Source organism: Brachionichthys hirsutus, unplaced genomic scaffold (assembly GCF_040956055.1).
Source record: "Brachionichthys hirsutus isolate HB-005 unplaced genomic scaffold, CSIRO-AGI_Bhir_v1 contig_922, whole genome shotgun sequence".
NCBI classification, from domain to species: domain Eukaryota; kingdom Metazoa; phylum Chordata; class Actinopteri; order Lophiiformes; family Brachionichthyidae; genus Brachionichthys; species Brachionichthys hirsutus.
This window is the reverse complement of record NW_027180766.1, coordinates 1-15,445: the sequence shown is the minus strand read 5'-3', so window position 1 is coordinate 15,445 and position 15,445 is coordinate 1. Positions and strand designations below refer to the sequence as shown.

The following is a 15,445-nucleotide window of genomic DNA, read 5'->3' as shown; positions in this document are numbered from 1 at the left end:
AGGTTGCTGTACATAGTAGAACCGGAGATTTCCGTGAATGTTATCCATGGGCAATGGGAGGGGGCCATGGAGTGGGGGGTGGGGCGTGTCTTTTTTTGTGTGTGGATGGGGTCGGGGGTAAAGGATCTCACTCAGCTGATGCCTGAACAGACGAGCCACCAGTGATTTCATGAGCTGCAAGTAGAGGATTTTTGATCACAGTAAGTATCAATAAAAAGTCGATGGGACTCTGAGACATCTTTTCTCGCTCGAGAGCTTTCACTTTCTCTTTTTTACTGTTTTTTTTTTTTTTTTTTTAGCAAAAATATCATGCAGTCTTTAGTTCCAAAAATCCCTGGTGGGATCTTGTGTTTGTTTGTTTGTTTCTTTCTTTCAGGAGGAAAAAAAGAAGCCTTGAAATTCTTCTCTCGCAATTCTTCTTTAACATTCAAGTCATCCTATTAATACTTTGTACAGCAGAAAGGTCCTTCAGATTTCACATGTGTATATATAAATATAATATATAGAAATATGCATATACATATGTTCAACTTGTATATGTATATACATATTTAGGAACTGTATCAAAGCCAATTTAATGTGCTCTCAAAATATGGCCCATTATTCCTAGTGGGGTGCACATCAATTCACATAGTACAACCAGTAGATTAGGTTGAAAAATCCAAAGGTGATGGGGAAAATGACCCGGGACCACTTGTCAATGGTGCTAACATCGGACAGGTTTGGGATTTTCAACTTGAGCTTGGAGGAGCGTCGCCGTAGCCGACAGTTGGCCCGGCTCCGCATGGCGCTCCGGTCCAGCGAGTGGTGGCTGAAGCCGTCTCGGGGCGCCATGGGCTTCCTGAATTGGACCCCGGAGCTGTCGAAGGACATGACTGAATTCCGAGAGTCACTGACGCTGCTTCCCACGTCAGAAGGCATCACTTCGTTGTTCATCTCCAGCGTGGTGAGGAGGATGTTTCCATATGCATCCACCTGCGATCAGAAGGGGAATACACTGGAAGTCAATGAGGGCTGGAATGTGGAGTAGTAACCCCAAATACCCCTGGTAATCTGATAAAATTAACCCCCAAGCTAAAGCAAAAATGTAGGGATGATATGGAACATAATTTATTGCATGCAACATAAATAATTAACACAAAACCTCTTTTTTTTTTTTTTTACATAGCCTCAATCATCTGACTTTATTGTGAAGGCTGGTATGATTTCTAAATACATGTACCCCAACTTTTCTTTGTTCCTCGAGATACAGATTTCTTCGCTGTGTAAATGACCTGAAGGTGTTGGTTTGAAACGGCACGGAAATGGAGTCCTTGCAATGTGAAAGAAAAATGAAGAGAACATTAAAATGGCTATAAAATCCTTGCAAATAAGCACATTTTCTCAAAAAGTCACAAAAACGTGTCGAGACATAGATTTAAGAGGAACAACTCTGAGTCAGCATTTAGTACTTCACACACACACACACACACACACAAAGGAGGCGGCACGTCATTCAGTCCAAACACCAGCATCAAACGGTGAAATGACCAAAATCCTAAGATCACTTTAGCTGGAAAATACAGACTGAATGAAGCCCGCAGCATTAACAGAGACGACATCCTAAACGATAATGAGAATGTTAACAACACTGTTGAGCTCAATGACCACCATCTATCTCCATGGAAACGACTGCTCAGTAAAAAGCAGCCGGCGTTTGAAGGAGAAGCAATGGACGACGGTTGGTGGATGCCTAGCGGAATGCTGCGTGTGTGTGTGTGTGTTTGTCCTGTTTTACACGCGAGCGCTATCCGACAGAGATGTGCATGTTTAAGCAGGTGACGGACGAGCGTGCAAACCTGTTCCCTCAGGCGCTTCTCTTCGTATCTTGTGCGTTCGTTGTTGATTTTGTTCAGCCTCTCGTTGATTTTCTTCTGCTGCGCAGGGCCCCGGCCGAAGAACACGTAATTTACAAAGGCATATTCGAGCAGGGCCAGGAACACAAACACAAAACAGCCCATGAGGTAGACATCGATGGCTTTCACGTACGGGATCTTTGGGAGAGTCTCCCGAAGGTGGGTGTTAATCGTGGTCATGGTGAGCACCGTGGTCACACCTGAGCACAGGAGCACACAAAGGAAGTCCCCATAAAGCTGGATTGACCTTAAACTATATTTAGTCAAGTAAAGCATTCGACACTCTCTACACGGATCTCTAAAATGTACATTTTAAATTGAATCTGAATCTGCGTGTCTCTAAAACATTGTAGGGCGGAGTTAGTAGGAATTCCCAAGTTTAGGAGCCATGAATTATGCAAAATGTCTTGCGTTAACAGCATACTGATACCACTACCCAAAAATATTTGGGTTAGTAAATGGAACTCAGAAGAGACGAACTACACAACGCAGTCACATAGAAGAGAATCACATTTTCCAGGATATTTTGCTGCCGTTTAGACGTTTGACAGAGGATTGGACAAGAAAGACGAAGGCCTTTAAAGGATTTTCACAAATGTGGTTTGAATCTGGGATTTATTGGGCACATTTCATGCAAATCTATCATATTGTTTATTGTCAATAATCACGAATGCAGCTGATTTAAAAAGCAGGAAATGTACTCGTGCTCATGTGTCTGTCAATGCAGATGCTTCACAGCTGTGACTGTACTTTTAATCCTGTGGTTATCACTGGACCTTAATGGAGACAGGTAGAAGTTCATTAATGCAGCGGTGGCTGTGTCTTACCCAGGGCCACCCGAGCTGCAGAGGCATCGTAATTGATCCAGAAGGAGACCCAGGAGAGGATGGTGATCAGGATAGAGGGCATATACGTCTGCAGGATGAAATATCCAATGTTCCTCTTTATCCTGAAACTCAGCGAAAGTCTCGGATATGAACCTGTAAGAGGAAACAATGGACCATTAGTTTGGGAAAGAGCGGGACAGAGTGAAAACCCATCAGTGTGGGGGGGAAGGGGGGGTAAGGGGCGAAAGCACAAGTTAAGAGTTCCAAAGTCTGCAGTTTGACAACGCACAGGGTAGTCATTTCTCCATTTGTTCAGATGGAGCACTTAATTTCCCCAAAGCGATGGATTCCTTTCCGGGGACAAGTTCGATTCCAATTAAACACGGCGGAAAGTCGCAAACACGGCAGATTTTTCTGCAACCCCCTATCTCAGCAGGCAGCTCCAGCGTCCCTCGGAGAATTGTCACAGAGGGCTGCGCTGCTTTCCTTTGGCACTTTCTCTGTCCTCTAAACATTACCGAAAGGACATTTTAGAGGTGCATAATTGCAACTCGTGACTTTAGACGAAAAGAGGAGGGCGTTTTTACACCATGTGGTTGAAAGGTGGTGCCTGTAAGCCATTCCAGCTAAACAGCTGGTTGTGCTGCGACATTAAGGGCTCTTTCGCAGCCGCAACAATATAATCCTGATGCACGTGGCAAAAATAAACTTCAAGGCAGGACCGCTCCTCCTCTCACTTTATATTTACAAAAGACAATACAAATCTCCCTGAATTTAGCAATATCTAATTTATCTACAGATGTATTTCCAATATTTCACCCAAATAAAGGCTTCAGATGCGCGACGCTTTTAATTTAAAAAGGCAATTTGCTATGGGAAACACTCAATGATGAATGACCTCATCATCTCCAGGTTCCTCTAAATCTTTCCATGAATCAATACCTTAGCATACATACTTCACCACGCCGGAGACAAATGCCTTAGATCACCCAAGCACATTGCAGATTAATGGTAGCAACACATTTCTTTCAACTCAAACACAAGGATTACACTGGAATTTCTCCTTTGTCTTTCTTTAAGGGTGGTGAGTTGTGTTACTGGGGAGAAAAAAAAAAAAATCCACAATGCTTTAGTAATCCTTATTTCCAAGTGTTTCCAGTCTGGGTGCTAAGCTAAACTAACCTGTTTGCTGTATATATTTAGCATACAGTCAAGATAATAAACTTTAGCAACAAGACTACTTGACTTGTAAGCAGGATTTTATGTGAAACTAAAACCTCTTTTTGGGCAAACAATCACACAATTATATTGGCTATTAAGCATAACCTTTTTATAAATATTTATTTATTTATTATTATAATAATAATTATTATTACTTCATCATCTGTTTCCACAGGAGAAGCAATACAGCACACTGTATATAGGACGTAAACTCCTCCAGCCTTACCTGTAGTGAACCTGACCTCTCTGGACACCAGGCGGATGTCCACAATGGAGAACTGAGGTAACTCGAGTTTGTCCACACCCGTCACGGCGTTGTCACCCCCTTGCCAGAAGAACACGATGTCGTCTGTGGTATAGCCGTCTGTGTCAAGGGGAGGGAAAATTAGGGGAAGAGAATAGAGGAAAGTAAGTAAATGTTTTACTTCATTTAAAATGCTTTATTTATTTTGGGCAATTATTTTTCAATGCTATACTCTCTCTCTCTCTCCCCATATAAGTGCAGGTGATTAATTAATTTTGAGAGTTTGCAAGGCCAGCACAAAAATGCAACAAAAAGTGTTCTAGTTTTGTCCTAAAGACATCAAGGCACCCTCTGCTAATTAGAGTGACATTTTTCAACGTCTTCGACTGTTATAGCAACTAAAATTGGCTTTACTGGCTCATCGGCACCACCATGTACTTACCTTCTCACGCAAAAACATTTCCACTGAAACTCAAACATTAACCTTTTGAACCTCAATTAATTTTGATCATTTACGTCAGAGGTGAAAACAGAGCACCATCATCCAAGCCTATGGAGCCGTATCACTGCATTCACTGCCACCTGCGTGAATATTTATTTGCATGTGCCATTTGGTTTGACGCTCCCACACATTCTCAACCGGCAGTGCAATTGAAAGTGACCGCAGCAGTGGATTTATGTCAAAGGACCAGTATGCGTTCACTTGAGCAATTTCTCAGTCCGGGAAGTGTAGCTGCTTTTCGCGTTGTACTATCCCACATCCGGAACCTGATGGCATTAAACTCACCGAGGGACCAGGATGCATTACCATTAAATCTCCCTCTGAGGTTATAAAGTAGCAAATGCGACATTGTCCAAGAGATTGAGGCAGCTACCTGCCTGATCAATCAACCTGATGGTAAACGTGCGTGACTCTCACTCGTGCACAGCTTTCCATGAGCATAAACAGCAGATATTCTCGTGACTTTTTAATTCATAGCACATCCATATTTCATTGCTTGCTGACGTCCCCGAGGATAAACCCGCTACGCTTTTTATCCTGAACAAGAACCACAAATATATGGCGTATTGAGCAGCTGTGGTTGATAAATGAAGCGGTCAATGAAAACGATCAAGCAAATAAAAAGTTTAATTACAGCGCTCGCACATTTTCCTCCTGGATATTGATTAATCCAAATGGAAAAAAAAAATGTGTAAAGACACAGAAAAATTATATAATGTATCATTATGTAAAGTATGCATCTTATACGCAAAAGGTATGAGCATAATATGCCTCAATATCAAAGATACACAAAGTGTTCCTTAGACAGGGCCAAGCTCAGTCTGGCTGAGATCAATAAGAGAAGTGAACCGCAAGCAGCCAGGATTCTGTTAGCTTAGCATAAAGATATATGCTTTCCTCTTAAAATGTTCATCTGCTCCTCAATTACAAATAATTACCGAATTTGGTTATTGTAGAAGCAACTATTTATTTATCTGCATCCTGACAACTTTATTATTGAGTCGTTCCTGATGAACACGGAATGAGACGCTAAAAAAGCACTTAACCAATAACTCATTTATTACATCTCCATCCCAGACATTATAGTTAGTGGTAATGTCCTTAAACTGATTACTGGATATTTGTTAGCCCGTTAAAAACATTAAACTGTATTTAACAGACATTAATGTAACTACAAGTTCAAAAGCTGCATTGAGGGTCAACTGAGGTCCCTTATATTAATGTCGTTTTGCCTTCAACACTGGTGGCCCGGTCCATCCATCATGCTGAGGTAACAGTACTCAATGCACATCAGCAAGCGCCGTGATTTCTCCTCTATTCCTCAAGGCAGCAATAAACTGCTGAGGAAAAACATCCAACAAACGAAACATCAACCAATATTTTAGTCCCGCCTCCTTTATATTAATTATATTTACTCAAATTAATAATAATATCCAATGATTTGGAATACTGACAGCATTTTTAGTAAATTCAAGATGACAATACCAAAAAAATAAAAAATAAAAATATATACATATATATTCTTGTTTGCATCACTCACAGCTTTCGATTTCCAGGGTGCAGTTCTGTTCATCAAGAGGGTACCTCCTTAAGTCCATCATACAAGCGGCCGTGGTGGTGATTCTACCAAGGAAAGAATAAAACAAATATAATTAACTGAAATCTTTTTCTGAAGAGATTGGAAGTCAAGGAATTATAGCAAATGTTTCATATGATAGACTCTGACAGCGTCTCCCGCTTTACTCAAGCTGTACATTCAAAGTGATTCAAAGCACTGCAGCAGTCCAGTAATCGATGCCCGACGTCGTATTGCTGGGACTTTTTGCTGATACCACACACACACACACACACACACACACACACACACCTTCGCGGGCTTGGTGTATGAAATTCTCGCACATTCACGCTCCTTGTAAACCCTTTGACGTTTATGGGCGTAGACACTCTTGAGTGCACACGGCATGAAGACCAAAAAAGTATGATAGGAGCAGAACTGGAGAATTTCCCTACTTTTCTCCTCTTATATATGAGTTATTGTGTCACTTTTTACATTTCGTTTTATGGGAATCACCAACTGCGATTTTATGCATGCGTGTTATTTACGCCGCGTTTCCAGAACTGCATTTCTTCCAGGTAGCTTGAGAAAAGATATATGTGTGCAGAGCGGTTTATTAACATCAATAAATCCACTAACCTGGGAAAACCTCTTTGGCTACAAATCACACATGTCGGGGTCTTTCGCATTTAACAGGGCTATTTAACGGTGCGGCACATTTTGGTAATTACATTTCTGCCGTTCGCACCGATCGCTGTGCGTTCGCCATATCAGCTTTCGTTCTCTTACTGCCCTCTTGTGTAAATGAAAGAAAAAAAAAATCATTTTCAGTTCATCAGCTCTGTGTCAGAAACCACCGGCCCGTTCACCGTGTATGATCCAGAATGTTGAGACCCCGTTAAAGCAAATTCTACATGTAATATCATCAACATCATTAACCATCAGCGACGTTTAAGCCACCGACGCTAGTATGGTCCTTGCATTGACGCAGTCAGCAGATGCATGCAGCAGTATACGGAGTGATGCACTGGATAATGAACTGTTTGCACTGGAAACACAGTGCTGGAAGTCAGACTTTATAATTGGTCATGGTGGGGGTGAAAAGGGTGCCGTCAGCAGGTAATTGCAAACCCAATATACATTCTGCTGAAGATGATGGAGCCCCATTTACATGTGGGGTGTCTGGATCCATGATAGCAGAAGACACAACCACAAGGAGGAAGGAAATAACGCTTAAACAGAATGTGTGAGTTATATATTTATTATTCACAATGACGCCCAGCTGCATTCTGCAGCACAAGCATGAGACTGCTCAAACTGCGTTGTCCCTGCTCTGTGGTAGGGACTGCAGCTCCCTGCTGTTCACAGGTTCCTCTGCTAGGAGCATATAACCTTCGTACTGTGAGGCAAGCCCGAACAAAGTTAAATTGCTACTTGTAGTTGACCTAAGAAGCCTAAGCATGTTCGAAGGAGTAGTTTTCCTCCTCCTCCACCTGCACCACACACTTTCAACAACAAAGGTAAAGTGTACAATTATCCTGTTTTATTTTTGTATTAATGTATAATTGCTCTGTGCTTTTTTTAAGTTATCGTTAATTCCTTTATATATTTTTGCCACACATAAACCCATGAAAAAGTGTTTCTGCGGCCGGAAAACGGATTAACTGGATTTACATTCATTTAAATGGGGGATAAAAAAAAAAACCTGATCGGGGCATCCCTATGTTTTTTATGTCTCAACTGACTTTATAGTTGCATCAATCAGAGCCCTTGGGCACAAAATGTGAAGAGGTGATGAGATGAATATATCACTGAGAGACATGCACCACACAGTACGTAGTGGAAAAAGTGAACAAGGTAAAATATGGACAGATCCTCCAATGTGCTGTTTGAAACCACGTCCTGTCGAGACACAGTTACCATTCTTTAAAGGCAATGCCCCAGAAGCACAGTGAAGCGGCGAACTCCTGGCTGCAGCTCATCATACTGGACAGACATTAATTCTTTACCCCTTGGCAGAAAGGAAGAAAAAAAAAACCCCCACTATGAATTCAATTGACGTCATATTTGACAGAAGTGAGGAGAGAATCATTGCTGGAGGGGGCCCGATGCCTCACAGCTCACACCGAGGGTCCGGGAGCTGGAAACTTCAGCAGATATAGGTCAGCAGCCTCAGACCCGAGCAGGCGCTCAGCAGGCCATTATAGAGTCCACGATGATAGACATTATTAGTTGCGTTCCATTTTCTTCCAGACTATAGCGAGATGACATAGAGGATTTTCGGATTATGCGTGATGCCTGTAAAGCCCAGAATTTACGCCACATGTTGAAAAATGATATTTGTCAGTGTCATTGTGATGTAAATACAAACTCAAACTGAGATGCTTGCTCGCAGGACCGAGGAGGTGCCTTTTAAATAACAATTAAAGGAACATTTCACTCTTTCCAGGCATCACATGGCAACTAAAAAAAAATCTATTGGATCCAAATCGCTTGGAGCTTTTTAGAACCGGTGGCTCCTGCATCCTTCCCCCGTGAGGTAGCTCGGTTGCTGAAGTGGATCGTCGTACAGTAATACCTCGACATACGAGCGATTTGACATACAAGCCTGCCTGCAAGCAATATTTTTGCTTTGGGATGCGAGCACACTTCCAGATGCTGATGCTAAATGGCCGAGCGCTGCGAGCAAGCTTAACTCCTTCAGTGATTTTCACTGTATCTGTGAATATTCTTTATAATAAGTGATGGAGTCCAAAGAAAGCAAGCGGTAAGGATGGCAGTGAGAAGAAAAAAAAACGCAAGATGATGTTGGAGATGAAGCATGAAATTATCGATAAACGTGCCCGTGGCGTCCGCGTGAGTGATTTGGCACGGATCAGACTCTGGTGTGTCGTAGAACATATAGGGATGCTGTCTATACAGGGAAGACCATCCATCCCAGCTTCTACCACTTATCTGGGGAAGTATCGAAGGTATTATCCATAAAGCAGCAAGAACCTTGTAATCGCCTGTGGCCCACCATGATACGGGATCATTTCGGATGATTATCTGGAGCACTGCCAAAATCTAATGGACGGATGCTTCCTGGGCTGTACTCTAGCTCGCCAAAAAATGTCATAAAAAATCATTCACAACTTGTATAGTAGTCCTGCTAAAGGACACTCAAACAAAAGCACGGGCAAAAACACATGTTCCTTGTAGCAGATAAATAAAATCATTGTGGGGCATATATACATTTAACTTTGAAATAATTCTGATTGTGTACAACATATATTTGTTTGCAGAAAGATTCAAAAAGAGGCCAATTTTTGCAATTTAAGTGGAGCTGAGTAAAACTGCTTGGTTCAGCTACAGAGATGAGACTGAAGGTTCAGAGAATGCACCTTTCAATGCTCAACAGCAGATCAGTGGGTAACTTAATGTGGATAGAGTTGTGAAGTACAGAGAAAATCAGCTTGGTCATGAAAAGAATCCAGAAATAGATGTGGCTGATCAACGCAAATCAGCTCAGATTAGAATCACTGCAACGACCAAGGATGCAGGTAAATAAAAGGCACAAAAAATAGTCACAATAATTGAGTGAGTCGAGAGATGAAAACACTGAGAAAACGGTTTATCCTGTAAAAGCTACATCTATTGCGTTTCTCAAATAGATAAATAAAGAAATCGCGCCTTGAGTATAATGACACATTTTCAAAAGCATGTTATTTGCATGCTTGGCAGAAGGCCTTTTAAAATCACCATGACACGTAATGGCCCGCTTCCATTTATTGTCAGTTGGTGGAAAGAGAAAAAAAAACAAAGGGGCCAGAGGACATATCTGAGGGCTCGACACCATCTGTCTTCCACCATGACTGCAACAAACCCCTGTGCAGAGCGCTTGAAGACGAGCTGTGGGGACTGCTGACGCTTGTGTGCCTGGCAACCCTCTTAGCTTTCTGATTCTGATGCTCTCAAAGCCAGTGGAGGCGCAAATGCAGGCGTAATGCCGTGTCCTTCTGCAAGAAGTCCATTTCACTCTTATGCTTGTGCCTGCCTGCCTGCCTGGGGGAACCGTGATGTGCTGCAGGTGTGTGCAGCGAGTGGAGCAGCTGAAAATGTTTATCCAGATCAGGTGGTGCAGCGATACTTTTGGCATGAAGCTGATTCCGTTTAAGGCTGCATCATTTAGTGCAAGAATCAAGAATAAAGTGATTTCATTGATTGATAGCTACCTGGCCTTTACACAGTTGTGTCATTTTCACCGCTAATGTCATCTCCAGGTAGAATCAATTTGAGGTAGGTAGCTGCCAGCTAGGTACCCCCCCCCCCCCCCCCCCAGCAAGCTTCAGCTGTACATTTCTAGGCCCATGTATGCTTGTCAGAGCAAAGAACAACCCATAAAGATTCATCTAACTGGCAGACACTTTCAGTTTGGCTTGCGCCAGCCGTGGGATTGCATTTTTCCCGCTGTGACACCTTTACGAAAACTTCTAAAAAGATAAAAAGTCAGTTTGCCATCGTGTCGCTTTTTTGCCTGGAGTTTCTGAATACTGATTACAGCATTAAGAATTCATTCCCTCGTGTGATCCGTACCCTGTCACAGCCATTTTCTTTTATTTGTGGAACAAGTCATGATCCTGTTTTCTTTTTTTTATTATTCTTCCATCAAACGACCATATTGTACTGACGTGTTAAGAAAAGCAACGATTCATTTAGAGTCAGAGAACAGAGAGAACAAACCTCAGGACACCTTCCTATTTTTAGCCGCCCCACTGGGACTTCAGATGGGTCACCCTGTGCACATTTATTGTTCAGTAAATTGTCGAGTTTGTCAAAGAGATGTGGGACATTGAAATGGTGTGCATTTTTTAAAATCTTTTTTTAGGCTTTTTAGGTGAGTGAATTTTGGATTTAACTTACCTGTCGGCTTCTAAAATATTGCGAGCGTTTGTACCGAGTGACGTGTTCTCCTTTGTAAGCCGTTAACTTATAAATAAAAGCTTAATGACGGTTTATTTTTTGCCTAAAAGAAATCATCGTCACTCATCTTGCCATCGGAACAAATACTAGCAGCTGTGATCTTGTTTGTCTGGCCTCCACATGTGATGACAAGTTATCAAGATTTCTGTTTATTATTATTGCCAAATGACAGAGGCAAAGAATAAAAGGAATGCAGCTTTCAAAATTAAAGTTACTGCGAGTATTTCTGGGTCCTCTCAGAAGTGTTTCAGCTTTTTTTTTTCCTGGTCGAATATTTAATTAACAGTTTTTAGACTTCTAAATATAAAAATATCCATCTGTCTTCCGTGTATCCTGTTCAGGGTCACAGAAGGGTAAAACGTATCCCGGCACGGAAGAAAGGTTTTTACTGTATATCCAGATTTATTTCTGAGGCTTCATCTCCCTGCATTATTCAATCTTTCCAAAAGTAGGATTTAAGAAAGACATGAAAAGTCCATCCTTTCTTTCTACTATGCGGCGCTTCTTTTCTGTCTAACTCCCAGCATGCAAAGGACAAAAAGCAGACAGACACTCATGTAAAGTGCAACATTCACCAGACTTGTTTTGATCTTTTCTCTATTTTAAACATTAGATGCTGTCTTCTTTTTTAGGAGTCGTGTGCTTTAAATTGTGTTATTTTAAGCTTTACTTAATTCAAATGGATAGACTTAAAATGAACAACGACCTTCTGCTGCTGATTAAAGTTTCTCAGCAGTTTTTTTTTTTATGTCTCTCAGTTTGTTTGTTAAAATTTCAATTCTTGTGGAAAAATAAACATTCCTATTTTCTTTTTCTTTAATGTACGTTCGCAAATTAGCAATACCATACTTTAAAATAGTCAAAACGAATCCAACAGCTGACGCTTGGATGCACGTTGAAAGTGGAAACGCTTGCGTGAACCATCAGACCAGTGCGTTCGTACCTCAGCCCATACAAGACGGTGCCATCAGGATGCAAACGGATCATTCGGTTCTTCACCGTCACGCCGTGGAGAAAGGACTTCTTGTCGTTAAGGAAGTAGGTGTCGGGCAGCCAAAGATGATCTGCTACGCGGTTGTCCAGAGTCAGGTTTAGCTTTAGCTCGCCATAAGCCAAACGCTTATCTCGCCAGCTCTGCTGGAAATACATCGTGATGGTGTAGTCCTGGGGAGAAGGGGAAACGAGTCAGCCACACCTCAGGCCATCAGCTGTTAACTTGCATTAATATTTAGGCAGACAAATCCTGCTTTGTGTTAATGTTGGGTTTTTTTTCATGACTCAACAATATAGGCCAAAGTTTTAGAATGAGTGGGCGACACTCAAAAATTCACAGATGGTACTGCGTGTTGCAAAAAACAAGGTGAAAACACAATAAATCATGAATCCCTTCACGCAGCGCTTTGACAGAAAGGAGGACAAAAAGAGAACGGAGCAACAACGATAAGGTTTAATCAGCAGTAAGAGAAATACGTCTCCGACGGAAAACGCTTTCTGTGGTCAGAAAAGTAAACCATTCGGTGTTTGTAAAATAAGGGGCAGGTAGCAAACCAATAAATACAGCCGTGCTAGCGCTCCTCTGGAACGCTGTATTGAACTGGAAAAGCACTCAAGTGGAGATATATGGCCTGACAGCTAATGTATCATCGCCCTCACCCCCCCACCCCCCCGAGTCTAACTGCTGTAGTCCACAGTCAGACTCATGAAAGATGCACGTTGGCTTCATTTTCATCCTACACAGATTTTCTTTTAGATTTTATGCTTTAAATGTCCCGTGTGCATTGTCCTCTCCTTCCCAGCATGCAGGAGAGCCTATAAGGTACCAAGAGTTCGGTTTGTCTGTCCGGTGCCGCTTGTCCCAAAGTATCTCTTTTTTTTTTTTTTTATCTCTTGCATGTCACATCACGTCTATGTTAGCAAACGAATGGTTAATGCTGATCTCATTTCTCTTCATCACTTGAAGAGATTTGACATTTCCATCTTAAACCCGAGACAATTGTATTTTTAGCCACCACAAATCGATTCATCATCTGCAGCCGGGCCGGGTCGGCGGGGCGGGGGGGCAATCTCAGCTGACGTTGGGCCAAGAGATGGAGAGCTCCCCGGACAAGTCACCAGCTTAATCTAGAGTCACAATTCATGTTCATGCTTACTATTGAAGGAAGCCAGAATAAGAGAGAACCCAAACAGACATGGAGAACATGCAAACCCAACATGCAGTCAGTGGATTTGAATTTGTTAACAAGACTCACAAGACTTCACAAGAAAGAACGACGTCATCGCTCAGACAGCAGCCATATGACTTTCCTCAGCCCACATTATTGACTGCTGTCAGGAGTTTAAAGATATTCTGCAGAGCGCTGCAACGATTACAATGTCAACTAATTATCAGCTGCTCATTGGACCATAAACCAAGAAGAAGCTTTCATTCAGTGGAGGATGCGTGAAAATGAACAGCCGAGTCAGCGGTGAACAGATTTAGTGGACCCCCCCCCCCAAAAAAAGACATTCAGAACTTACCATGTTTACTTCTGAGATGGAGTCGATGCTTGCTATGTTGATGCTCATTCCTACGATTACAGGTTGACCTGAGGGAGCAAAGGAGAAACTCCTGTTAGTGAGGCAGTGCCTGAAAAGAATGGCCGAGCAATCAGAAAGCACAGATTCCCACTTACACCAGTGCACCTATAAGCAATATTGTCGGGACAGTTTGACGCACTAGGAATTGGAATTATATCTGTACCATATTTAGTTTGATGGTTATAAAAAAAAAAAACCTGATTTCAGCATTTTCTTCGGGATCTTTAATAATAACCTCTGAAGAACTTTGTTCAAGTATGTATCATTATTATTTAAAACTCTTAAATATTGTATTTATTAATATTCTGAGTAATGATTTATTTGCACATTAATTTCTATTAAACTTTTCTTTCCGCTGTGAGAGTGAAGGGAAAACGTAGTTGCTCATCCATACTGAATTCTGTGCAAGCGATCCATGCAAAGGAAGAACAAACTGTGCAGTACATGCTGTAGGCATGTAAACAGCTACGAACTTTCATTCACGATACACAAAACCTGCTTTAATATTGGCACAATTTAAGGGTTACAAGAATTATCCATTCACAGCATGACTTCGGCCACTGTAACCAATCATGTTATCGGTTATATATGTACACTCTTTAGGGACAGTTTCCAAATACTCAAAAGAAATATGCATAACCATCAACGCAGGCGGAGATGAAGACGCTGAGGTTCTCCTTGGGAGTGACCAGGTTGGATGGGATTAGAAATGAGACAGTGAAGGTTAGACAATTTATGCGGGAGGTCGGGGAACACAGGTGGAACCAATCGGGGCGGGAAGTCAAGGTCAGAAAGGAGAGAGGAGGGGCTTGATTTGTATATAACCCTCATATCTGTTCAAATATCGCCACAGCCTTGAAATGAAGACCACGAGTGCACGAAAGGGCTCCGTGTCTATATTTTTGTCATTGGATATAGTGGTGCTACCCTTTGCCCTCTCTAACTGTAGCGCTAATAACACTCTAATAACAGAACCCCACTTTAAGTCTGGCTTCAGCTTTGGAGCAGATGGAGATTTCCTATTGTATGACATAAGCAGCGGATGAGCACAGACCATCCCTAATAGAAGACACACGTTTACTGAAGTAAAGCACATTGTTTATTGCCGCAGATGACGTGTGATCATTTGTCTGTCAGAAAGACTTTGACACTCAGACTCTTCAGGGAGATTGTGATCGAAGACGATCTGCCGCTCGAGGTTCTTGTGACGGTGGTGGCTAATGACCCTGCTGAGACTGCTCAAATGATGAAGTTCCTGAATCTGCGATGCCTGCGAAGAAGGACGAGCAACAACAGAGGTGTGTCACTGTGCCGTAAACAGCGGAGTCTCAGACAATGACAGCAGAAAACTGAGTACATTATATCGACGTAATTAACAGCTCAGACTGGTCTCTGATTTATTCAAACATGAACACGTCAACACTATATACGTTGACGGGGTTGGGTGTTCATAGGTTCAGTGAAGGGACGCAGTTAAGCGCCATAGACTTTGAAGTGTCTCCCTGATCAGCACATAGTCAACTATGATGGTATAATACTAACTCTTATCAATAATCTTGGTTAAAATATACAGTACTTCAAAATACTTCCTCTGGGGCTCTTCCTGTTGGGAAATTGGTCAATTCTTATTTTCACAAAAATATTGACCAGCAGAACACTATA

The 15,445-nt window shown here is 42.0% G+C and overlaps 1 protein-coding gene across 1 annotated transcript; it reads right to left on the bottom strand.

Annotated features, from left to right (window-relative positions):
* Positions 1–621: 621 nt before the first annotated feature.
* On the bottom strand, positions 622–13,792 carry LOC137916664 (gamma-aminobutyric acid receptor subunit beta-4). Its single transcript, XM_068759636.1, has 7 exons — positions 13,724–13,792; positions 12,150–12,370; positions 6,230–6,312; positions 4,170–4,307; positions 2,723–2,875; positions 1,839–2,095; positions 622–975 (listed from the first exon to the last, which is right to left on the bottom strand). Exons 1-7 carry the CDS (start codon positions 13,769–13,771, stop codon positions 622–624), a joined length of 1,254 nt encoding a protein of 417 aa, XP_068615737.1. The 5' UTR covers positions 13,772–13,792.
* Between the last annotated feature and the right edge of the window lie 1,653 nt (positions 13,793–15,445).